The 26462-nt window shown below is 44.0% G+C and overlaps 1 protein-coding gene and 1 pseudogene across 2 annotated transcripts in view; one reads left to right on the forward strand and one right to left on the reverse strand.

The window, feature by feature from the left end:
• HMGXB3 (HMG-box containing 3) overlaps nt 1–26462 on the forward strand; it is a 45900-nt gene that overhangs the window by 9231 nt on the left and 10207 nt on the right. The window contains exons 5-16 of one of the 2 annotated variants that reach the window (XM_036014337.1): nt 574–672; nt 3475–3606; nt 9465–9611; nt 9708–9883; nt 11557–11732; nt 11865–11962; nt 14014–14112; nt 15916–16065; nt 19630–19931; nt 20404–20531; nt 24823–24954; nt 25865–26049. In XM_036014337.1, coding sequence (XP_035870230.1) covers nt 574–672; nt 3475–3606; nt 9465–9611; nt 9708–9883; nt 11557–11732; nt 11865–11962; nt 14014–14112; nt 15916–16065; nt 19630–19931; nt 20404–20531; nt 24823–24954; nt 25865–26049 — 1824 coding nt within the window. Of the gene's footprint in view, nt 1–573; nt 673–3474; nt 3607–9464; nt 9884–11556; nt 11733–11864; nt 11963–14013; nt 14113–15915; nt 16066–19629; nt 19932–20403; nt 20532–24822; nt 24955–25864; nt 26050–26462 lie in introns of both variants that reach the window. The other variant, XM_028527511.2, reaches the window with a different exon arrangement.
• On the reverse strand, nt 6137–7048 carry LOC114509316 (annotated as a pseudogene).

Genomic DNA, 26462 nt, shown 5'->3' on the forward strand with positions numbered 1-26462 from the left:
ATCGTGCCCAGTCGAGGGGAAGGAGCAGTTTCAGTGATCGCAGGCCTCATCCCCTGGAAGGAGGAAGCTGCCACCACGCCCGCTGTTGCGCTTGGTAGGAGGCATCCTCGGAGAGGACCAGCGTGCCGTAGCCCCTCTGTCCTGTATAGGTGAGAACAGGTACCCCTGCGAAAGAGTCCCTGCCAGGCCCAAATTCACTGTGCTGTTTGCTGCCCGAGTGCCGCTTACGATGCTGGAGCACTCCACTGGCCAGGCGAAGGCAGGTTGATACGGTGCTGAGAGTGTTTGACGGGGTCAGAAGGGTCAGGTCTGTCACTGGCTGCTTTATATGATCTTAGGAACCCTAAGCCTCTTAGAAAGAACCTCAGTTTTCTTCTCTGTAAAGTGAGGATAGCACATTCCCTGGGGTAATGTTTTGTGTATTATTTTTATTTTGTGATAATTGTAGATTCATTTTTTTTTAATAAGCACACTGTGGTTATCGGACTTGCTCTGCTCCTCCAGTGTTTGGGGAGGCCCTCAGTGTGGCTTCCCTCCGTCTCAGAGAACTCTCTTCTCTCACTGTGCCCGCAGGACCCCGGTGAGAGCAGCTCCTCCACGCCGGCCACGCAGTTCATCATGTTGCCTCTTCCTGCCTACTCCGTTGTGGAGAACCCCACCTCTATCAAACTGGTCAGTGTGGGGGGAGTTGGTGGGGATGAAGGCTTCGTATGAATTCTCCCCCAGGTAGTTTTAGAGACATCTTAGACCTTAGGACACTGGGACTGGCAAAGTTCTCAGAGCTTATCTGTCCAGGTGTTCTTAACTGGGAAGGGGGGTGGGTCCGTGGATGGAGCTCCACAAAATCCATGGGCTCCTCAAGCTACAAGCTTTTCTCCTTGAGAGCATCTTCCTGGGCTAGGTTCCGTGGCTTTTATCAAATTTTCAGAAGCATACGTGATTTAGAGAGACTGGGGAGCCACTGATCTAATTCAGTTCTGTTGTTTACAGATTAAGGAAAAGGCCCAGAAAATTACTTACATGACATAATTCACAAACACATTATAGTTTTAGGTATTTCTTTCTCCAGTACTATTAGTTTTGTATCATATATTTTGATTCTGTTATTAAGGATATAAACATTTAGGGTTGTTATGGCCTCTAGATAAAGTGGCCCCTTTCTCATGGTGAAACGGCCTTTTTTATCTCTGGCAATTTTCTCTCCTGTGAAACCTACTTTGTTCTGTAGCCAGCTTTCTTTTAGCAGGGTGTATCTCTTTTATCCTTTTACTTTTAACCTATTTATATCTTTGTATTCAAAGGGGTGTTTTTGTAGGCAGAGTATAGTTTGGATCTTAATAGTAAGACCCACCTGACAATCTCTGCCTTTTAATATTGGTGTTTAGGACATTTTTATTTAATGTAATTATTGATGTGGTCAGATTTAAATTTGCCACCTTAGTATTTGTTTTCCTTTTGTCCTTTTTTTTAGGCTTTCTTTTGCATTATTTGGGTATTTCATGAGTTCATTGTATCTCCTTTATTGGCTGATTAGCTGTTAGCTTTGTTTTAATTATTTTTGTGGGTCTTTAAGAGTTACATCCGTAACTTATCACAATCTATCCTTTAAAACCCCTCTGTGGATAAACGCTGTATTCTTATGTAAGAAGTGGTAGTGTCTTAAAACAGGACCTGCAGACTGGTTCGTGGATGAACTAACTACTCATTTCTCCTGAGCCTTCATTCTCCTGGAAATTGCTATTCTTTCATGGTCTGATAAGTGTAAGTCACACTCTTCTGGCAAAGCGATACTTGAGAATGAAACATCAACCTTGAACACCAGCATTTTTTTTCTAAAGTCATTTTTATAAGCTGCTCTTTGGGCGTACTTCCAAGTTCATGGTAATTTATAGAGCTAACCTAGCTTAAATTTTTATTCTGCTTTCTGGGAGTATTCAGAGCAGCTATTCTGTATAGGGCCACTGTCTGAGAAAACATGAGAGATGTTTTGTATCCCATGATTATAGTCCTTCACATACCTGTAGAATCTTTTACAATGTAGTAAGTGACACGTTTTCTCATTTCTTCATTTGTTCCTCAAGATATATTCATGGAATAGGAAGAACAGATGATTTTACAGAGGAGGAAACCCAGCTGAGGTGACATTTTCCCAGGCCATTCTGTGTGTCCGTGGCAAGGCTGGAATCCAAGGCCTGGTCGTGTTCCCTGGTGCCATACCACTTTACACTCATTCTTGACCTGCCACCACTATCGTAATCACCTTTTCCTAGGTGTCCTGAAAGGGACAGCCAGGTGGCAGCTTGCTGTTTTCTCAAGGGAGGTCCTTGCTTATTGACTAGGCCAGGAAGCTGGGATTCGTAGCTGAGTACACATTTGTAAGTGACAAAACAAATCCAGTGGGGAAACAGTTTATTTCCAGCATTAATCTGGAAATGGATCATAGCTAATTTCCATTTGTATCTGAAATGCAACAACCCATTATAATATGTTCTGTTGAAAGGGAACTCAGTAGAGGTGGTAACAGCCAGTGGCTAAATATATTCATATACAAATACAGCTGACCCCAGAACAACAAGGGGATAGGGGCACCAACCACCTGCACAGTTGAAAATCGGGGTGTAACTTAAAGAAGTCTGCCCTCTGCATACTTGGAATGCCAACCAGGGATCAAACATGGTAATTAAATGCTGTTGTGTCAGAGAACCTGGTTTCTACCGGAGTTCCTGCTCATTTTCTAGTGACCGTGGTCTACTTTTGTATCTCTGAACTCTAGGTTCTTTGATTTTTTAACTAAAATGAATGAAGATGAAGCACATTCTTTGGAGTAGTCAGAGCCATAGGGTGGAGCTGGGTGCATGTAAAGAATCTCGGACTAAGAATCAGAGATCTGGTTTCTAGGTCTAGCTCTGCCCTTGAGTCACTACACCACGATTTGAGGCAAAGTATTTATCCGCTCTGAACGTCAGTCGTGATACTACTACTTCATGGCATTGCTGAGAGCATTACATGAAATACTGCATAAAGTGTTCAGTACTGTATAGTTAACTGCTCAATTAATAGCAGCTATTCTCATCACAAGAAAAATTTATAATTATGTATGGTAATGGATGTTACAGACTTATTGTTACAATTATCTTGCAACATATACAAATATTGATCATTACGTTGGATACCTGGAACTAATATAATGTTAATATGTCAGTTATCTCAATTTTTAAAATAGCTATTACTATTTTTATTTTTCTGGTGCCTAACTGTAACCTGGACAGCTATCTTTTCTCATTTGAACTCAGTGTCTCCATTTCTAAAAAGTGTACTAATTGTATCGCAGGGCCTTCACGACTCTGACTTTCTACACCACGAACTGCCTAGCCTTCTGCACGCTGGCAGCCTCCTGGCATGTGTGGTTAGGAAGGTCCTCAGGATGGAGAGGGTGGACGGTGGTGTTGACTCTGACCCGCTCTCTGTTTGCAGACCACCACGTACACCCGCCGGGGCCATGGGACATGCACCAGCCCAGGTTGCTCCTTCACATATGTCACCAGGCACAAACCACCTAAGTGCCCTACCTGTGGTAACTTCCTAGGAGGGAAGTGGATCCCAAAGGTAAGGTCTGTTGGCCATAGCTGCTTTGGAAGTCCACAAACCAGGTTTCCCTTAAGAATAGATAACCTTAGCCCTGGCTGGTGTGGCTCAGTGGATTGAGTGTCGGACTGCGAAGCAAGGGGTCACTGGTTCGATTCCCAGTCAGGACACATGCCTTGGTTGCAGGGCAGGTCCCCAGTAGGGGGTGTGCGAGAGGCAACCACACATTGGCGTTTCTCTCCCTCTTTCTCCCTCCCTTCCTCTCCGAAAATAAATAAAACCTTCTTTAAAAAAGAACTTTAAAAATTAATATTTATTTTTACTTTCTGACCATACAAGTAAGTCAGTTTCATTGTAGACTATTTAAAAAAGAATAAAATGTTATCCATAATCTTAACACCATCCAAAGAAAGCCATTATTAGTTAACATTTTGGTCTTCTGTGAATCTACAAGTTCTGTATCTTGCTTTTTTTCTTTTTTTTAAGATTTTATTTATTTATTTATTTTTAGAGAGATGGGAAGGGAGGGAGGGAGAGAGGGAGAGAAACACTAATGTGTGAGAGATACATCGACTGGTTGCCTTGGCCCGCAACCCAGGCATGTTCCCTGACTGAGAATTGAACTGGTGATCTTGCAGTTCACAGGCAGGTGCTCAGTCCACTGAACCATACCAGCTGGGGCTATTCTTGCCTTTTTCCATTTAACATATCATGCCATTAAATAGTCTTCAAAAACATTATCTGTAATTGCTTTATCATTTCTCATCAATGACTATACCATGTTAATTTATTCACTTCCTATTAGGGTTAAAGTTTTAACAGTTCATCCGTTACACTGACTGCTTTGTTATTCAGATGTATAGCTCCATCTTCTCCTTAGCTCAAAGTCTTGTCAGCCTCCTAGGCTCCTATTAAAAGTGGAGGTTCTTAACCTAATAGTCAAGATCTTTCATAATCTAACTTTCCAAATGTATGCCTCTGTCTCTCTAAATAATTGATGCTCAGTAAATAAATGAGTGTTAGAGCTATGCATCTGTGAAGTCCAGTTCATCGTATGTATTTTGTTACCTGTTCTATGCTTGGCATTCATTGTGCTTGGCATTTACTGTGTAAATTATACTTATTTGTCATATTTTTTTTTATTTTAGCCTATGAACTATTCGGGGCCAAAAAGACTAGAATAGTCAGGGATGGTTTTATAGAGGAGATGGTCTTGAAAGATCAGTAGAATCTGAGTAGCTAGAAAAGGAAAGAGGGCATTGTTTTTGTGGAAATAACTTAGGCTAGGATTGTGTTTGTAGCGGCCCAGAAACTTACATAGCAGTATTCTTAACCAGTCTCCCTGGGGCAGTTTCCACAGAACAGCTCTGTGAGAAACTGGGGTGACTAGTTTTGCCCTTGGCCGAGGGTTGGAGTTCGGGTAGGACCCGCTCCTGGAGATGGAATAGGATGACAGTTAGGAACACAGTCCTGAAGTTAGCTTCCTCACTTCACACTCCTGCTTCCCAAGATTTTATCTAGGTAATCTTCAGCCAGTCATTTTATGTCTCTATTTTTGATTTAGGTTTCCTCTCATTTGTGAGTGGAAGTTAACAATGGTACGCGGGGTCAAGTGAGATGACTCGTGTAAAGCGGATGACACATCCCTGGCATGTATTCAGTCCTCAGCGAGGCCTCGCTTCTGTCACTCTTAGCAGCAGCATAACTACCGTCTCCATTATAGCTGTTAACGGTGATCACTTGGAGGGGCAGGAAGGTGCTAGTGCTAGTGTCCCTCGGGGTTTTGTCAGGTTTCTTGTGCCCTTCTCTGATGCGCCTCTGAGGCCATTCCCTTCATTTCCACCCTGATTATTCTCCCCTACGTGTGCTCCCCAGCTGCAGTGCAGTGGGGGATTAAACGGGATGGTGGTCAGAACCCCCCCCCCCCCCCCCCGGCCCGTCTTCACCCCTGCACAGCAGGTCCGTCTGTCGGCCTCGTTCCATGTGCTTGTCCATGGCAGAGTCTTACTGGCCTTGCGGCCTGGACTTCTTTCAGATTATGTTTTACTTTGGCTTTCTTTTCTTTTTTGTTTTATGTCTTTTTTTTCCCGCCTTTGATCGAAATTACTTTTTTAAACTTTATTTTCATAACATATTTCACACTAGACAATCTCACAGTGGGAAAACAATTTATTACTTAAAGCTTTGTATTTGTGGACATTTCAGGACACACAACATGAACATATTTGAGGATTACGTCCCTGTTTAGAATTGGTAACATTTTGATAGGAGGGGCCTTTCCGCCACATGGAACTTTCCTATATTCAGAAGCTCTCCAGGCCCTTTTTCCCAGAATGTAAAGATCAGTAACGTGAAACACCAGCACTCGCTAACTTGAAAGGTTCTCACCATCGGGCTGGTACCAGCTGAACAAAGGGGGAGGTTTTCAAACATGAAGTGCTGCCCAACTTCCTATCGTCTTTGCTTATGAATTAATGGTTTTCCCTTTCTCCATCACCCCAGGGCAGATGAAGAAGTTTGACCAGGTATTGATAGTAATAAAGCACAATTCCCTTTAAGAGTTTGATAAGTTAAAATGGAAAGGCTCATGGATAATGTTCAGTTGCACTGTGAGCCTTGTGGGAAGCTGGAAGACAGCCTCAGCGACTCCCCAGACCATGGAGCTCAGTCTCACAGTTTCTTGGATACAATTCCTCTTAGACCTTTGCGTCATAGATTAAAATTCCCAAACTGACCAGGTGATTAGAAGGGGTTTCTCTCGCCCACGGACTTACCTCCTGATTGTGAGGTGAATGGTGTGACAGCGCAGAGACAGTGAGGCGCACAGTTAGTTCTCAAGGTAGTGAGTCAAAAAGGTCAGCGATTCCACAGCACAGCCCCCGCTTTGCAGACACCCGCATCGTGATAGCTGGCGTAATGAAGCCCAGCAAAGGTGGAAGCCAGGAGTGCCAAGAGGCCAGCCTTGGCAGCTTTGCAGTGCCTCCATCCGAACATAGTGACAGCTTGTCCAAGGCCCTGGTGACCATGGAAAGTGAGGACTGCAGCCAGGGAGTCAGTCGTCCATTGTAGAGGAAGGATTCAAACAAGCCGCTGGGCCTAGGCCCAGGAACGAAACACTGACAGTCCTCTCAGCACTGCAGTGCAGAGACGCAGCCTTGGAACCAGAGTGGTGGCTGGGTGACAGGTGAATGTGCTGTGTCCCGCACCGTCCTGGTGTAGGCTGGTCCTGGAGAAGTGCCGAGATTGGAGCAGACCTGACCACTGGGGTGCGGAGGAGGAGAGCTCAGCCCCCTCGGGCGCCGCAGAGGACACCTGGCCTCCAGATACTTGCCGTTTTGCTCCTCAAGGCTCACGGTCATCCAGCAACCGGGGATGATCAAAATAACTTTTGAGCCATGGTTCTCTTTCTCAAGTCAAACTCACAACATGAAAACAGTATTTGTTTTAGCTACTTGTCCCCCATCATGACATGCTAAGTCAGATTTTTTTCCCCAAAGGTTTTTGCAAGAATTGCTATGTAAAGAGTAGATTCTATGATTTCTAAATCTCATAAGAACAGAGTGAGTATGAGAAGAAGAAGAGTAACATTTTGGCATTGATGTGCTTAGAATTTTAGAGATAAAAGTGACTTTGTTTATCAGCCAGTTCAACTCCAGGTTTCCAGCTGAGTAAAAATAGATTCAAGGGAAGTGACTTTTTAAGTTCACTAATTACGCCAGCGCCTTTTCCACTGAACCACTTTTCAAGCATTGCTAAGATTTTTTTAGTTCTGATTTTTGAAGCAAGTGTAAATAGTTTCTAAAAGCTCCAAATGTGTTCATGCCAGCCGGGAAATGACTCACCTTTTCTCGTATTGTTCTGGAGTTCACACTGGCCAAAATTGGCCCCAGAGCAGGCGGCACGGTTCCCACTGAGCTGGATGAACAAAGGGTGGTGTAGAAGGCCCCGTAGCTCGGGGCCTCACTCCTGTGGGCGCTCTGGTGGGGGTGAGTGAGATCTCCGAGTGGGCACCTGCTAGTGTGTGCCTTCATCTCGAGAGAAAGGTGATGTCTAAAAACGGCAGGCTGAGTCAAGGAAATGTGAGATCACCAGCGGGAATTTTTTGCTCTTATCGCTTAAATTATCTAGTCCTCCTGCAAAGGATTTTTGTTCTAAAATAGTCTCCTTAAGTGGGCAGCGTTTTGCTCAAAGATCTCATCTCAGTCAGAGGTTTAGCTTAACTTGTGTCCTGTTATTCTGCTGAAGGTTTCCTCTTTAGTAGTCAGAAGCCCTGTGTGGCTTCCTCGGAATCTTCCTGTGTTTTTACTTGTCCTCATGGGCTGGCGGGTGTTAGAGTCTGGGAATGCTTTATGGAGATTTCTTAAAGGTCAGCTGTAATGGTTCTCAGCTAGAGACTGCATGCTGCCTGGGGAGCTTTGGAAAGGTGAGGGGCTTTTGGTAGTCAGTGACTGGAAGAGGGTAATGAAATGGAATGACAGCCACAGATGCTGGTGGGGCGGCAGGGTCCTGCTTCGCTTGGGTCGCCTGGATGGAAGGCTGTCTTGCTGCTGTGGACAAACACCATAGGCCAGCTCTTATTTATATTGGGGAGACGAGGGTTCAGAGGAAGCTTGCCTTGGGTCACTTAAGTAATTAGGAGTGAAGCTGAGCCTAGACAGAATCCAGCTTTTGTGTTTTATGTCTCCTAGTTCATACTACCTTTCACCATACACATGAAAGCGAAAACCTTTCAGAGACCTTTCCTGGAGACAGCCATTATTCAAAACTTTGTAAGGTGTGGTTATGTATGTAAGTATAGGGTGGGGCAAAAGTAGGTTTGCAGTGTATGTGAAAAACAATTTATTCTTGTATTATTATTTACTAATTATTGTGTTCTTTTCCATACAAACAACTGTGAACCCACTTTGCCCCACACTGTATACGCATGTGTGTATATATGCTGATTGGATAAAAGCTAAAGCACCAAGGAATTTTTAAAAATAGGTCTGAGATAGCAGCTGGTATTTTTAGTGATTTTGAGTAGTTTCTAGCACATAACTAACATGTATGAATTAAACTGACCCAGGGGAAGTTTGTGGCGAATGTGTAAGTCAGCTTTATGACTCGCCTGAAAGAATCTGGGGCGGAAGGTAGACTCTTCCCCCAGAGAGTCCGAAGCTTGAGTCTGTCCCTGTGAGATTGTAACCACGTTGGGAGTAACTCAGTCTCATGAAGGGACCACCAAGATAAGCAGTTGAGGACATCTAGGCCCAGTATGGCAGCATGCCAGCCTCTTTTTTTTTTTTTTTTTTAAAGCAATTTTTTTTTTTAAAGATTTTATTTATTTATTATTTTTTTAGGGAGGGAAGGGAGGGAGATAGAGTTAGAGAGAGAGAGAGATAGAGAGAGAGAGAGAAACATCAATGTGCGGTTGCTGGGGGTTATGGCCTGCAACCCAGGAATGTACCGTGGCTGGGAATCGAACCTGGGACACTTTGGTTCCCAGCCCGCGCTCAATCCACTGAGCTATGCCAGCCAGGGCCAGCCTCTTTCTAGACATAGAGAGAGGTAGGCTTTGAACAATCAAAGGTCAAGGTAAAAAATGCCAGTTTATTTGCCGAAACCTGAAGAGGTATGCCAGTAAGAAGTTGGTTAAGAGGAGAACAGCTTTATCCTAACTCAGGCGTTGAACACTGTCATGGACGGGACCCGGAGTCAGCAGACTGAGGCTCAGGCCAGTTTTCTACTTGGGACCTTTCGTCAGCCTCTTCCTCTGGGCCTGGGCTTCCTTCTCTGTGGGCCATGCGTTATTGTTATGCGGGTCAAATGAGAGAATGTTTGTGAATGTGTTGTCAGTTGTAAAATGCCATGTGCATACAAGGTATTTTTATTTTTTCTAGGAAAAGCCAGCCAAAGTCAAAGTGGAATTGGCTTCTGGTGTCTCCTCCAAAGGCTGTGTGGTTAAAAGAAATCAGCAGCCTGCCATCACTGAGCAAAACTCCTCTAAGGAAAACACCTCCAAACTGACCTTGGAGAACTCAGAAGCTGTAAGCCAGCTCTTAAGTGTAGCTTCTCCGAGAGAAGTGGGTGAGGAGAATGAATGGGAAGAAGTGGTCATCTCAGATGCCCATGTTTTGGTCAAGGAGTCTCCTGGGAGTCATGGTACAGCAGTCACCAAGATGCCGGTGGTCAAGAGCGGTGTGCACCCTGAGGTCTCTCTGAGGACAACTGAGAATGGCAGTCCTAGCCCAGACAACCCACCGCCAGCCGAGGGGACCAGCACCTCCAGTTCACTCCCTGCTCCTAAAAAACCTACAGGGTAAACTAATGGGTTTATACATTACAGCATTCCATTTAGAATAGCAGCTTGGGAAATGCCTTGTGTGTGTTTTGTCCCATGTGCTTACAGCATTCCTGGGAGGCCGCCGAGCCATTAATGGCTCCTGTTTTAGAGCTAGAGAGACCAAGGCCTAGAGACGGAATGGTTTACCTTCCTCCCCCATGCTCTGCTGTCCATGTCCTGCTGTTAGCTTCCTCATACATCTCTTCCTGTAAGTCTCACTAAAGCAGTTATCAAGGTTTTGCTGGAACAGGCTGGGGGCCATATGATAAGCTATTGTTCAATCCTGATAACTAGATTTGGAAACAGAAGCTCGATTGCGGCACGGCACCGTATAGAAGGATTCCTGTCATGGTGGTCAGAGAATTCAGTTCTCTTTGTGACTCTGTCCCTAGCTTCCATTTGACCTTGGGCATAGGCACCTCATGCCTCTTGTCGCCTCTGAAAAATCTTGAGTTGGGTAAAAGTTGAGTTGAGTTGAAAAAAGTCTTATCATCATTGGCTGACCATACAGACTGAAAAAGATTGTGTGCCTTGCAGGTAGGAGGAGGTCCATAAGTGTGAGCTAATTTTTTTCCTTCCTTCAAGGCTTAACTGATTCTACAGTAGGTCTTTCCCAGAGGCAGTTGTGGTCTTATAACTGATGGTGCATGCTTGTTATGTCACAGTGGGAACAATGTTGTCTGGAGGGGACATTGTTGCAATATCCCAAGGCACTGTGGTTGTTACAGCTGGGTGGGGGTGGGGCTTACTACTGGCACCTAGTGGGCGGAGGCCAGGGCTGCTGCTACATAGCCTACAAAGCCCAGTACAGTCCCCTTGACAAAGGATTTTCGGACTCATAATGTTAATACTGACACTGTTTAGAAATTCTGCTTTATTATTATAATTTAAAATTTTTTTATCATTGAGTGGGACACATAATTCACATGGTTAACAGTCAAAAGGTGTAAGGAATGTACACTGAAAGAATCTCCCTTCTGCCCCCTTCTTCAGTCGCCCGTTTCCATTTCCCAGAAGCAGTCCACACTCTCCACATCCTGTTTGTAGAGATGAGTTTAAGCATATTGAAATATATGTGTATTGTTATATGTAGATGTGTTTTTAACAATATACTTTAGGGTGGTTCTGCATCCTTGGAGAATGAAGCTGTGTACTTGACACCTTCCGTTTGGGCAAGCGAGCCACCTCAGCACCGTGTGCAGAGGCCTCCTGTGTGCAGGCTCTGCTCCACGTGGGAGCTGCAAAGGTGAAAAAGCAGGCTGTTCTCTCGGGCGTCTTACCCACTCTTATGTTGGAGACCGACACACTTTAAATACGTGCTCTAATTAGAGGCAGATTTGATGTTAACACCATTGACATTGCTCTCTGTAGGCAGTTTTGCATTTTCTTATCTGCATAATGACCCCATGAAGTATATGTAATTTCTGTCCCATTTTGTATATCAGGAACTTGAGGTTACCAGAAAAGTGAAACTACTTGCCCAGGGCCACACAGCTACTTAAAGGTTTTAGATGAACCCCATCTGTCTAAAACCTGACAGTCTAACCACTACATGGCCTCTCCAGTAAAGTGCCCTTTGGAGATTGCACTCTTTCTTCCTCTTGGTCCTGAATTTATCCCTTCTTGGTTTTGTTTGTTTGTTTTTCCAGACTTGACCTGCTCACCCCTGGTCCCAGAGCCCCGGAGATTAAAAGCAGAGCACGGGGCAAGCCTTCGTTACTGGCTGCGGCAAGACCCATGAGAGCGATCCTCCCGGCCCCCGCCAATGTGGGCCGAGGCAGTGGGGCGGGACTGCCCAGGGCCAGGCAGGCCTTTCCCCTGAGCGGTAAGGGCTGGGACAGACCAGAGGAGGGCTGTCTAATGGGAAGGGGCAGGAATGGGGGCTTGTGAGTAGCGATGAGAGACTCGGGGAGACTGAATGCACTTAAGTTACCAGTTTGGCTCCTGGTTGTCCCAGATAAAACTTCCTCTGTGAGGACCTGTGGCCTGAAGCCGAGCACGCTGAAGCAGCTGGGCCAGCCCGTCCAACAGCCACCCCACACCGGAGAGGTGAAGGTAAGGCGCCTCCCCTTCCCCGAGGAGGAGCCGTTGGCTCCGATCACAGGGGCTCCAGGAGTGTCCCAAAGCCACAGGCAGAAAGCAGACCCTTGTTCTTAGGTGGACCTCGGGGGGACGTTTAGCATGAATTCATTGTCTTTTTTTAATTAATTAATTTTCTTACTATAAAATCAATGTGCATTTAAAAACTTTAGAAATAATTTAAAACTTAGAAAAACAGTTGCAAGAGTAAAAATTAGCAAAAACAATGAGCACCCGTGTGCTCATTACCCAGTGTCACCTGTTGTCAACATATTAGTCCACTTTGCTTTAGAATGTGCTCATGTGTGTCCTCCCCATCTCTGTATGTGTATGTGTATAAAATACACATAAGTCAAGGCTACACGGCCTTTTGCTTCTTAATGCTTTGGTGTGTGCTTCCTAAGAACAGGGGTCTTCTGTTCCTGAAACCCTGGTCCCGTTTGTGTTCTGAGTCTGTCCGTTTCACCCAGTTATGTTCTTTATAGCGTTTCCCGCCCCAGTATAGAGTCCAGTCTGAGATTAGAGATTGTTTAGTTGTCGTGTCTCTTTAGCCTCCTTTAACAAAAAATAAATGCATGCTTGTTCTGAAAAATACAGAAAATTCAGGTAAGGCAGAAAGAAATGAGTCCCTTATGATCCTGCTGCCCAGAACTAACAACTGTTAACAGTTCAGTATGTGCTCATTGAGCCTTCAAGTTCTTTCTAGCATTTGTGTGTGTGTGTGTGTGTGTGTGTGTGTGCATTTTAATCTGATTTTTTAAACAAAATAAACATGGCAGTCCACGTATTGGTTCAATTTAAGGATATAGCTATTTAAGATTTCCAGGATGTCAAATTCCATGTACTCAAGCACATTTATTCTTAGATTTTTTTTTTAGTTCTTTTGCCATATGTGACTAGAATACTTACAATCAAAATTTCCTAAATTAGCATTGTTCCCTAGACTGCTTTCTTTTTTTGACCAAGATCCTCAATAGGAAACACATTTTTATATCACAGCCCAGTAAACATGCACATACAGCTACACATTCAAAGTTTAATGAGGCAATGCCCTTATTGTATGCAGTCACTTTGGGTCACTTTGGGTATTTTCCATTTCTTTTTTCAAAGTACTGTTTCAGCCTGTTAAATTAATTTCACGACCCCTCAGTGGATTGCGGCTTATAGTTTGGAAACCCTGTCATGGACCAAACTGGAACAGGAAAATTGGTCTGCATATCCCTTGCCACGTGCAGTACGGCAGGTCATTTCCTTTGATTGACAGCTCTAAATTTGCCACAGCAAGAGTGCAAGCCAGCTTTCACTCTGGAGGCTGGTCTGCTTGTCACCCAGATGTTGTGTCAGCGCCGAGTGCGCCACTTCTCTGTGGGTCCCTGGCCCGAGCACTGCACCCCGTACTTGTGAAAACCCCGGTCTCCTCTGTGGTTTTCTTCGGTTTAAAAATGGGTATGTGATAAAATACGCCCTTTTGCTAGTCTTAAACCTGTTAGGTACATGAAATCTTATATTTTTGTAAATCAACTTAAATTTGGTATTACAGGATACTTTTAGAATGCTGTTATCATCTTTTCTTTTTTAATTATATAAGTAATATCTACATCCTGTATAGAATATTTGAAATTGTATAGGTAGTGGTAAAAGGGGAAACAGTTATGACCTGCCCACACTGCGGAGCATCTTAGTGAATAATCTTTCAGACTTCTTTCTGTGCCAGCATTGTTCGGCCACATGTCTGTGTGTATCGCCATTATGTGCTTCTCTCACTTGGTAGTAGTTGTGAATCTGACTTGCAGTATTTCTAATATGCAGTGTCAGGAGCTGCACAGAAAGGTGTGGCAACCCGTGAACTGGAAAAAGCGACACTGCACCTTTGGTGGACTGCCGACTGCCGACTGGCGTCCTGGGGGCCTCACCTGGAGCATGGCCGTGCAAATTCCCTGGGCAGCCATTTTCTCAAGCTGTTTCCGAACACAGGACCCCAAGAGTTTGAGGGTCAAACACACTAAATAATTTCTTCTGATCCACAGCTCCCAAATGGCTCGGCCAACAAGACGTCCCAGTTGAAAGTTGTTGAGGTCAAGCCTGATATGTTCCCTCCATATAAGTACAGCTGCACTGTCACACTGGTAAGTGCAGCCCGGTGATGGGTTGACACAGAGGTGGTGGGCTTCCGTGGTTGAGGGTGAGCAGGAGTCTGCAGTGGGTGGGGAGTGGCAGTTCGGAGTGAAATAGGGTCAGGAGTCCATCACTGATGTGAAGATCTCACCACTAATGTAAATGATAGCTACCAGGTGAATCAGCTGGAGTTATTTTTTCCCCAGGAGAAATCTATAAAGCTGAGATCAGGACATTTTTACTAAAAGTAGTTGGAGAGGAGAATCCAGTCCAGCTTTAGCATTCAATAGTGTTTGGACCTTTTAGCTTCAAAGGTGTGTTCCGTAGACAAGTTTGGGAAATGTTGTATTTTTCCTCCCCAAAACAGAGCCACATTCAATACTAGTTTCCTAAAAGGTTTGAGAAATACTTTAGTAAAGCAACTTACCTTGTTTAGCCTGGCATTTCCCAGGAAGATTTTCCCTCTTCCTGTCTTTTGTTTTTAATATAACACATATTAACAGTCCAGTAACCAAATGTGTGACTCTGGGATCATCCTTTTGAAGGGCAAGCATTATGGAGCAGTGCAATAAACTCTTGATGTCAAAAAACCCTAGTCCAAAAGTGGATCTGGCTCTGTGACCTTGGGCAAGGCTCTTTCCTTCTCCGCTGCTCAGTTTTTATCGTCTGTAGCATGCTGCGTTGGTTTAGATACCGTGTGGGGGCTTCTCCTGCTCTAGCATTCTCTAGTTTTGTTGATCTGTAAGGTATCAACCAGCCAGATACCTTTTGACAGGTTCTCTGGCTGAGCTGAGTAAGATGCCTAGATTTTGAGAGAGCAAGAAGGTTATTATTTTATTTTACTTTTTTAAAGGTTCTACTTTCAGAGAGAGAGGAAAGGAGAGAGAAAGAGGGAAACATCGATATGTGAGAGAACATTGATCAGTTGCCTTTCATGTGCCCCTGACTGGGGACCTGGCTCACCACCCAGGCACATGCCCTGACTGGAAATTGAACTCAGGACCTTTGGGTTTGCAGGCCAGTGCTCAATCCACTGAGCCACACCAGCCAGGCAGCAGCTGGATTTTTAGAGATTCTTATCTGATAAAGGCAGTAATTCATTTAAACACACACACACACACACACACTTATTGAGCACCTACTCTGTGCCAGGCCTTGTTCTGGGGATTCAGAGTGAACAACACAGCACAGGATGGTGGGTTAGTACCCAGTGTGGCCTGATCCTTAAAGAGAATGTGTCTCTCATCCTGAGATCTGATCAGGTTTCTTTTTTCAAAGACTTAATTACTACCTTCTGCATGCTGAGCATGTTCTCACAACACCCTCCCTTTGGCTACAGAATGCTACAGGACCACTGTCTGGTGGAAACTGCCCAGGACCCTCTCTTTGGCTGATCAGACAATGGCTTGTCATATGACAGTAAATGCCAGAGCTTTCAGCTTATACTTCAGAGGTTACGATTTGTGTTTAGGCAGAACTTGAAGTCTTTAGTTCACCGCAGTGTCTTGGCACTTTTCATTAGAATAGGCCTGCTTTATTCTGCCAGTGGCCTGACCCCTCAGAGGCATTTGAATCCCTGACCTTTGACACTTGTTTCACAGGTAGGGAAGGGCTTGCCAAAATTACACAGGCTGTGTTAGGATTAAAGGGGGTAACTGTAGGAAATGGGTCTTGATTCAAGGTTCTTTGGAAGTTAGTCTAAATAAGGTTTTGCATTTACCACCTTCTTTTTTTATTTATTGATAGCTGGTTCTTGGCTCTGTCCAGGTATACTTCAACTTTTGAAGAATTGAACACTGGTATTACTTTTTTAGGATTTGGGCCTGGCTACCTCAAGAGGCCGGGGAAAGTGCAAGAATCCGTCTTGTAGCTATGTCTACACCAACCGCCATAAACCACGGATTTGTCCCAGCTGTGGTTTCAGCCTTGCCAAAGACCGAACTGAGAAAACCACCAAGGCTCTTGTGAGTTCTTTCCCCAAACACACCCGCTGGCCTTGGGTCAGACTCTGTTAGTGAACCTGTGTTAATAGAAGTAGAAGGATTTCCTAGTGTATGACAGTCGGTAGAGCACCGAAGCTGGAGCCAGGTTGTAGTTTCTGAACCTGGTCCAGTGCCGCCTTCTATCTGCACCTCCTTAGCATCATTGCCCGGGTGAGGGGGTTGACCAGATACCGTATTTCGCCATGTATAATGCACATTTTTTTGCCCAAATTTTTGAGGGGAAAAAAAGGATGTGCATTACATGGGTATAATTATTATGTGCCATGGATAAAATGATGGGTATAAAAATCCCATGTATAATGTGCACAAAAATATGGGAGTGCATTACACAAGGCACAGTATAGTACCTTGATCTCTGAGACCGTTCTGGCCCAGTGAACTGAGAGTTCGTTTACCAAAGAGAATGTAACGTGCCTTAAATTGAATTCAGAAGAGATGGAAGGGTTACATCCTTCAGCTCTGAGGTCTGGTAGAGGACCTGTCCATAGTATTCTGGTGAATAGAAAATGCCAACCCCAGGATCGTTGATTAGATCACTGCTTCTCACGTTGCTAGCGGAGCTTTTGGCTAATCACAAAGCTTTACTTCTAGCAGTCTTGGCAAGCTGCTCTCTGAAGTTGGACCCAACTATTTGGATAGTAAAACACATTCCGCTTGGTTCCTTCAGGCTCGTTTTATTATTAGAAACAGGAAAAATGGGCTTTCAGAGGGCTTCTGAATTTTCACATGTGAGGTTTTTAAAGTGAACAGAAAATGACAGCATTTTGAGGCAGCAAGTGGAATGACTAGGATGAGAATAATGAGAGGAATGTCAGCTGACCTGCCTTTCAGGGAAAGGAAGGCACTCGGTCAGGACCCAAGGTGCAGCCTGGACACTCCAGACCTAAGCTGGATCTTGGAAGTGGGCAGGGTTTGGACGGAAGGGGAAGGCATGCTGTACGGGAGGACAAGCATGAACAAAAGTGAAGAGACAGGGAGTCGATGGGTGTTCACCTGGCCCGAGGAGAGGGTGTATGGGGAGGAGTATAGAAAATAGGCTTGAAAGGCACATCAGGACCGTGTCATGGAAGACCTCTCATGCTAGCTAGACTGGACAGTTTGTCTTCTAGTCACAGGGTCCCACTGAATGTCCTTGAGTCAGGGAGAGGCCCGGAAGAAGGTTACATGAGGAGGGAGACTCGTGGGTTTGAGAGTGGATAGGACTGAGATGTGGGCAGAACTGCGTCAGGCTTCAAGGTTTCTTTGCATATGGGAAGGGGCCTTTCTAGAAGATGGATCTCATCCCTGGTCTCCAGGTCTGTTTCAGTCCTTGGGGTGGCGTTCTGAGGTCATCATCTTCGTGAGAAAGGGGAGTGGACTGACCTAGAGTGTGTGGACATGGATGGCTTAGTGGAAAAAACACTGGGACTCAGAATTGAGAGACCTGGCTGGGAGTGACTCTGAGCTGGAAGCTTTTGTTTTCCCGTCGGTAAAACAAGGCAGCAAGGTGGATTAGACCTGGGCATTTTATTCTCAGTGCCGTGAGCCCTGAAGAAGACGCAGAATCGAGCTCCAAGGCATCTGTATACCCCTGACATTGCATGTGAATGGGTCCATAGCTTTCATCACATGCTGTAGCTCCACTGGGTACCCACTGCTGGCAGTGAACTCTCGTCCTGAGTTGTCCATGTGGTTAATTGCCTCTGTTCACTAGTATTAACCACACACTGCCTTGACTACCCTCATTTAGTTCCCTGTGAGACCATAATCTCCTTTAGGGCAGATGCATCTGTTTCCCCTGTACCTTCTAATGCCAGAGCTTTCATACATAATACAGTGTATTGATCAGTGACTAAGGGGTGAAGTGCATTCTGTGTGGGTAGATACTCTGGACATTCCCCTCTCTTTTTATAGTTGTTTGTTTGCAGCATGGAAGTGGGTGTTGGACTCTAGATCTTGGATGACGAGGTCACTTAATTTTTCAGGTCGGGCAGGAATTGTTCAGGAACCTCTTGTCAATTGATTTCAAATCCCACTCTTAATTATATTCTTTTGTCTTGGGCTCACTGGTAGCTGACTACCCCAAGAACCCTCTTCTTTAGACATTGCCTTACCCTCCAATCTCTTTAATTTTAGGAGAAATAAAATGTCATTCCAGTTTTCCACAAAATAAAACACAGGTCAGAAACCCAGGGATTTTCACATGCATTGCTCTTCGGAGCCTCCAGGCGGCCATACAATACCCATGCAGTTGTCTTCAGCAGCCGTAATTAAGATTGCAGCATCTTAGGGCTGGAACAGTCCTCATTCCTTTCCATTGTTCAGCTGTGGCTGAGAGCCAAAGGAGAGTATTCCTGCCAACTTATCTCACAGCCTGCAGTTCACCATAGTAACAACAGGGAACACACAGCCTCCCAGAGCAACTCAATTCTAGCATCACTCAGCTCTTCATTCTGTCTTCCAGAGAGCATGTGTTGAATGCCTGCTGTGGGTCAGGCTGTTGGAGATACAAAGATGAGTAGGACATGGCCCCTTCCCTTGAGGAGCTTAGAGTCTAGCAGTGGGGAGAAAGATAAGTCACCAAACTATTAGAGACAGCAAGATGAGAGTCGCGATAGGATGCAAAGTTAACAGAAAGCCTCTTGTTACTAAGCACGTAACCTCTGCAGAGCAGTGTATATGTTCAGCAGCTATGAGCTGGCATTGTTTGTGTGCACCAGTGTCACGCTGGCATTGGGACTTAGTAAATAAGCAGAGACCCTGTGCTCACTGAAGAGGGGCACAGTGGTTTACCAACTATGAGAGCGAATTCTACAGTAAAGGAATGGGCTCTGGGAGCACAATGAAGGGAGTAACTCGGGCTACATTTGCACAAGGGGCCTCCATTGAAAAGGGACCTACCTGAGAACCAGGACCTATTTTTAATGAGCATTTCAGAACCTTGTTCCTGGAAGCCTCTGGCTAGTATAGTATATAAAGTCCCCTTTACCTAGAATCCACAAAGCATTAAAGATAAATACTTTAATTAGTATAGATATTTGTTTATGTATCAAAACTACCGTTCATAGAGTTTTCATTGCACCCCAGGCACTGTGCTTTACTTAAAATATCTTGTTCACTCTGTACAACTACTCTAGGAGATTACTGGTATTTTGGTCTTCCATTTCATAGGCGAAGAAATCGAGTCTCAGAAAGATTAAGTAAATTGCTTTGGGTCACACACATACAGGTGTTAAGTGGCATATCCAGACTGGAAACCCAGGTCTGTTATCCTCCAAGTCCCCTACCTGGTGAGTGGGAGCTGACACTTGAATCCATTCCTAAGAGGTGTGTCTAGTTCTCTCAGTTACTTGATAGAGAAACTCAGTGCCAGAGGCAGAAAGTACCTGTCACAGTCACAAAGTGAGTGAGTTATTAGCTGAGCTAGTTAGGAACCTAGGTCTCCCACCTCTCAGGCCCATCCCTCTGTCACTCACATGATACACCCCGAGGCTGGCTTTTCATGTCCTGGGTGCCTGGTCATGCATCCATCCACTCTCTTCCCAGGAGGCAGGCTCACCACTCCCCGAGGGCCTGAGTGTCACAGAGCCGCTGAGCGTGGCCCAGAGGGAGATCCAGCGCCAGTCCACGTTGCAGCTGCTGCGAAAAGTCCTGCAGATCCCTGAGAATGAGTCTGAGCTGGCCGAGGTCTTCGCCCTGATTCACGAACTCAACAGCTCTCGACTCATCCTGTCCAACGTGAGTGAGGAGACAGTCACCATTGAGCAGACCTCTTGGTCGAACTATTATGAGTCTCCGTCCACGCAGTGCCTTCTCTGTAGCAGCCCGTTATTCAAAGGGGGACAAAAGTAAGCAGCCTTTTCTCATTTTCTGCCCCTAACTGTCCCTTTCTTCAAACACCTTTCAAGCTGTTATTCTCTGCTTTTCTTAGGTTTTCTTTACTTTTCCAATTGCTAATTAATAATAATAATGAGTAATCTTCTGTTATTTCCATTGAAAATGCCTGAAAATTATGTTACCACTTTAAGATTTAGTTTACATGTGGACTGCCCAGCACGATGCTGGTTTGGGAGTTCAGCGGGATTGGTTAAGTGGTAACAAATTGAGTTATTAAATGTGGGAATGGTTCCACCGAGCAGGTCCAGCTGCTCGGTGTTCCCACCCACCTAGAAAGTCTTGGGGCACAAGTTCTTGCACCGTCATTGTCCTACCGTGGTAAAGTCTTGGGAATTTGGTATTCATCACTAAGCCCTGGAGGTTGATTAATTATTGAGAGGTTGATATCCCTTTTTCTTTTGTTGGTGATGTTTTGGGTACTAGTTCCCTGGCTGGGCCCCAGGAGTGCTGGCTGCTGACAGCCAACCGGCTGCAGGTGGTGACTGCCCAGGTGAAGATGTGTCTGAATCCCCATTGTCTGGCCCTGCACAGCTTCATGGACATCTACACAGGTGGGTGCTGGCCTTTCTTCTCTCGGTGGGCCCCCAAAGCAGGGTTGAGAACAGCCTCTGCGGCTCAGCCCCCCGGTCCTGCGAGCACTGGACCTTCTTTCTGATGCGGCTTCTGGGGAAGAGAGGGTCTTTCCTCCTGGACGTCTCAGCCCCAGTCACTCAAGTGTGGGGATCATCTGGGCTGTTTAAACAAAATTACTTTTTTAATTTATGTTTATTTTTATTGTTAATCCTCACCTGAGGACATGCTTGTTGATTAGAGAGAGGGGAAGGGAGGGAGAGAGACATCAGTGGGAGAGAGAAACACTGATCTGTTCCCTTCGTAATGCACCCCAGGGAGAGACCAACCCACAGCCTGGGCATGTGTCCTGACCGGGAGTCAAACTCGTGACCTTGGGGTCACAGGACAGCAATCCAGCTGAGCCACACAGGCCCAGGCTAAACAGAGTTACTTTTAAAATAACATCTTGATGTAGAAAAACTGGAAAATGCTGACAAGTAGAAAGAGAAAACTGAAAATCAGTAGTAATCCCGCCCTGAGATAAGCATTGCGCCCTCCAATCCCAGGTGCGGTGTTCATCACTACAGAACGTAAGAAAGTGTGGAGGGAGTTACAGGTTTATAGCTTTTCTTTCAACAAAAATGGGGTTGTGCTGCATGTTGTTTTGGAATGTGCATTTTGAAGTTTAGCAGTATAGCATGGGCATCTTCCTGTGTGAGCAAGTGGAGAGAAACACATGACTAGTTTTAAGAAGTGACACTCATTTTAGAGTCCTCTTTATGACCAGATCTTTGTGTACAGCCTTAATTATTTATTTCCTTTGGGCACCTGCTCAAAAGCGGTTGCTGTGTATTGCTGCGTATTCACCCATTTCCCCTCCATTCATCAGTGTCAAACGTTGAATATTCACCATGTACTATCCACTGTGAGAATTTGAATCTTGAGTTTTATATGTAGAATTGAGTGCTGAAGGTTAAAGAGTGTTCGTTATCTATTCTCTGCTGTCAGAACCTTATGGTGCCTTATTTTGACGTCACGCTCTCAGCGTCTTGTATTGCCAGACGGAGTCTGCCCTGCTTCAGGCTCTCACCAACGGTTAGTGGGACGCCACTGCCCTGCATTCCGTCTGGGCCGGTAGTACCTTAGGGTTTTATATGTAACTTTTATACATATATATATATTTGTGAACTTTATTTTTAAATTCACACAGAGTCAAATTTACTTTGTTGTTGCATGGTTATGAGTTGTGACCGAGGCACTGAGTTGTGTGCCACCGCCACAATCAGTATCTAGAGCAGTCGCGTTGTCCCAAACTGCCTCTTTTTGACCAAGCCCACCCTTGACCCCAACCTCTAGCAACCAGTGTATCTGCTCTTCATCTCTATAGTTTTCTTTCCAGAATATCATAAATCCAAGCATAGCATTTTGAGTCTGGCTTCTAACCATAATTAATGCCTTACATTTCACTCATATTTTTGAGTATATCAATAATTTGTTCCTTTTTATCATTGAGTAGTTTTGCATTCAATGGAATACCACAATTTATTTATCTTTCACTCATTGAAGTTGAAGGATGTTGGGATTGTTACCAGTTTCTGGCAGTTATGAATAAAGCTACAGTAAGCATTCATGTGCAGGCTTTTGTGTGAACATAAATTTTCATTTCTTTTTGGTGAATACCTAGGAGTCACATTATTGCTGGGCTATATGGTATAAGTGTATGTTTAATTTTATAAGAACTTGCCAAACCGTTTGCCTAAGTTTCTGTACCATTTCACATTCCCTCCCACAATGGCTGAGAGTTCTGGGTTGCACCACTGGCTGGCACTTGGTATGGTCTGTTTTTCCTTTTTGTATTTAACCATTCTAGTAAGTAGGTGAGTGGTATCTCATTGTGGTTTTAGTTTGTGTTTCTTTGATGACTAATGATGGTAAACATATTTTCTTGGGTTTGTTTGCCATCTGTATGTCTTCTTTGGTGAAGTATCTTTTCCTTCTTTAGCCCATTGAATCTGGTTGTTTTCTCACTGTTGAATTTTGGGACTTCTTTGTGTTTTCTGGATATAAGTCCTTTGTCAGATAAGTGATTTACAGATATTTTCTTAGGGTCTGTGATTCGTCTTTTTAATGTCTTAACAGAATCTTTCACAGAGCAAACATTCTTAATCATGATAAAGAGCAGTTCGTCAGTTTTCTTTAACTTCATCACTTTTTTCTTTAAGGGATGTGCTTTGATGCTCTAAGATCTCCTTACCTGGGTGGCCCAAGTCATAAATAGTTTCTTCTAAAAGTTTTATAATTTTATGGTTTACATTTAGGTCTGTGAATTAATTTTTATATAAAGTGTGAGGCTCAGATCAAGTTCATTTTTTGTTTTTGCCTGTTGACCTCCAATTGTTGTACCATCATTTTGAAAAGTAGTTCTTTCTTCAATGAACTACCTCCATTTCTTTTGAAGTCAATTTATCATACATGTGTGGGTCTATTTCTTCATTCTATTCTATTCCAATTGTTCATATTGTTTATTCTTTTGTCAGTATCACACTGTCTTGATTGCTATACCTTTATGGCAAGTCTTATCATTAGTAGCAGTGAGTCTTCCAACTTTGCATTTGCATGAATTGTTTCCTGAATTGTTTTGGCTATGTTCATTCCTTTGCATGTCGGTATAAATTTGAAGAGTCAGCTTATCACTGCCCGCAGAATCCTGCTGGAATTTTATTGGATCTATAGATCAGTTTGGGGAAGTTTGACATGCTTAAAAATATGAAGAAGAGACAGGAACATGGTCTGTCTCTTCATTTTATTAGGTTTTCTTTTATTCCTTTCATCAGTATTTTATGCTTTTAAGCATGTAGGTCTTGTGTAAATTTTGTTATATTTATGCCTAAGTATTTTTTGTAGATTAGTACTATAAGTTTTTAAAGTTTATCAATTTGATAGGTAATAACTGGTATATCATTTCTTAATTTCTTGTATTTCTTTGATTACTGAGAGATTGTATATCTTTTGTGTTTTTTTCTTGCTCTATGAATTAATCTTTTGAATACTCCTATTCTTCTTTGGGGTTATTATGCTGACAGAGTTCTTCCCCAGTTTATTAATTGTGCTTTAAATTTGTGATTTTTTGGGGGGTGAGACACAAGGGAGGGTTTTGCTTTTTGTTTAATTTTTATGTACCATATGTTGCTGTGTATTATGTGCTCCCATGTATAATGCACACCCATGTTTTTGGCCAAAACTTTCCAGAAAAATCATCTTTCCTTTTAATTTTTTAATTCAATTTTTTATTGAATTAAAAGTTCAACAAAACGATTATTGTGTTGTCCAGGGTATTATTTTGAATATGAATATCATTATTGCTTTCTATACACATGTTAAATAAAAACTAAAGACATTTATGTATATATGAGAGTAGTACTACCCATGTATAATGCATATGCTTATTTTTCCCTCAAAAATTTGGGCAAAAAAGTGTGCATGATACACAGCAAAATACAATAATCATTGCTTTCAATCTTCTCTTTTATGGCTTCAAAATGTATCATACTTAGAAAGGTTTTCCCCTTCCTTATAACCTTTTTTAATGGGAACACATATCCCATAATATGCTTTTGTGCAAATTAGTGCATTATTTGTCCTAAACTGACTACATTTAAATTCCTCTGAGTCTTTTTTCCCAAAATTTGGTGTAGGGGTGATTTTATGGCCATTGTCCCATTTCTTACACACCCCTAGGCTAAAGGATACTCCTGGTCTTTCTCCACAGTACAACTGTGAGTGGTCGTGAGGACTGAGCTGGGTGCTGGGAGATAGTTCCTTTTTTATATTAAAGAAAATTCTGCCCTGGCTGGTATGGCTCAGTGGATTGAGTGCTGGCCTGAGAGACAAAGGGTCACCAGTTCGATTCCTGGTCAGGGCACATGTCTTGGTTAGGAGCCAGGTCCCCAGTAAGGGATACGCGAGAGGCAACCAACCACACATTGATGTTTCTCTCCCTTTCTTTCTCCCTCTTTCCCCCTCTCTAAAAATAAATAAATAAAATGTTTCAAAAAATTCTGTACATATTTTATTACTTGCTTTTTTCATTTAATAATGTATTACGAACAAGTCCACATCAGAGCATTTAGGTCTACCTGATTCTTTGTAATGATGCATAGATTGCTATTTTATGAATGCACCGTAATTTATTTAACTGTTCCTCAATTGGGCATTTACTTTGTTCCCAATTTTTTGCTGTTGTGTGTGATGTTGTAGTGAATTTCCCCGTTGCCTCTTCTTAACCTGCAGGTCTCTTTAATGTGGGGAACAAGCTGCTAGTGAGCCTGGACTTGCTTTTTGCAATCCGAAACCAGATCAAGCTGGGAGAGGACCCGAGAGTGTCTATCAGCATTGTTCTGAAGTCCGTGCAGGAGCAGACAGGTAAAGGTTGGCTCCCTCCCTTTCCCCGGGGGAGTCCTAAGCTCCCTGGGAATTTTCAGTGACGGGCTTCGGTTAAAAGAGTCATCTTGGGGAAGAGTCTGATATTTTGAAAAGGAGACATTCTTGATCCCCAGACACACTTCTCTTCTTGAATTTTACAAGTGCCAAACTAACTTTGGAAAGCATTCATCTGTCCACACATCCAGAGACCCTCAGCAGGAGGTTAAACTGACTTTTAGAAGCTCGTCCTTTGACCATAAGTCAACTTGGCCTCGCTGCACGTTATCAGACTCATTTTGATTCATACGCAGCTTCTGGAGGTCAGATGTGAGTTCCAAGGCTCACGCTGAGGAAACCAACCTCCTTATTATTAGAAGTTATTTTTCCCTTGCTCTCCTTACTTACTTCTGTTTGTGTTTTTTCCACCCCATTCCTACAGACTCCAGTCCCCCCGCACCTTCCCTGCTGTGAGGTTGGATGGACTGGAGGAAGAGTTCTAGAGTCAGATGGCCCTGTGCTTGAGTCTTGGCTCTGCCACTTAGTGGAGTATGATTTTGAGCAAGTTATTTTCTGTGCCTCAGTTTCTCCAGTTATAAATTGAGGAAAATGGTAGCCTATGGTTCATAAAGGCATGAGTTAAATGAGGTAATTTGAAGCTCTTGGCACAGCATCTGGTGCCTAGTAGGTGCTTAGCACAGGCAGATATAACTCTGATTAGAATTGTCCTCTGGGTTGCTACCTCAGCACTTGAAGGCCAGGGTGTTTGACCCTTGGAGTGGTTAGTAGTCTTAGGTGTTCTTAGGAGGGAAGCCATCTTGCAGAATTGCTGTTCTTGCTGGCCAGTGGCTTATCCCCAGTGGCTTCAGGGTCTTATTCTGTGACCTGCTCAGAGCTCTTGCTCTTCTTCCAGAGAAGTCGCTGACCTCAGAGGAGCTGAGCCAGCTGCAGGAGCTGCTCTGCAATGGCTATTGGGCTTTTGAGTGCCTCACTGTCCGAGACTACAATGACATGATCTGTGGCATCTGCGGCGTGGCCCCCAAAGTGGAAATAGCCCAGAGGAGTGAAGAAAACGTGCTGGCACTGAAGAGTGTGGAGGTAAGTGCCTCTCCGTCACCATGGGCAGCCTTCGCTGCCACCTTCCTGCATGCTGTGTCCCTGGGGCAGATGGCTCCAGTCCTGTCCTGTGTGAGGAGAGTGACTTTTTCCTGCCACTGCTCAGGTTTTCAACTAAGGAGGGTCAGGTAGAAATAGAGGCAGTGATTATTCATTCAACAATTGATTAAGCATGATCTGGTGTACTTTTTAGACACTTGGGAAGTGAGAATTAGAAAAAACCCAGAAAGTTTTTCAGCTCACAGAGCTCACATTCTGGTTTGGGGAAACAGGAAACAATAATTAGATATATGAATTTAATATTCCCATATATATAAATTAAATGACAGGGAACAACAATATGGCAGAAAGAGGAACTCCTGTATTCTAGAGGGCAGTTGGGGATGGCCTCTCAG

Source organism: Phyllostomus discolor, chromosome 13, assembly GCF_004126475.2.
Source record: "Phyllostomus discolor isolate MPI-MPIP mPhyDis1 chromosome 13, mPhyDis1.pri.v3, whole genome shotgun sequence".
NCBI lineage: Eukaryota > Metazoa > Chordata > Mammalia > Chiroptera > Phyllostomidae > Phyllostomus > Phyllostomus discolor.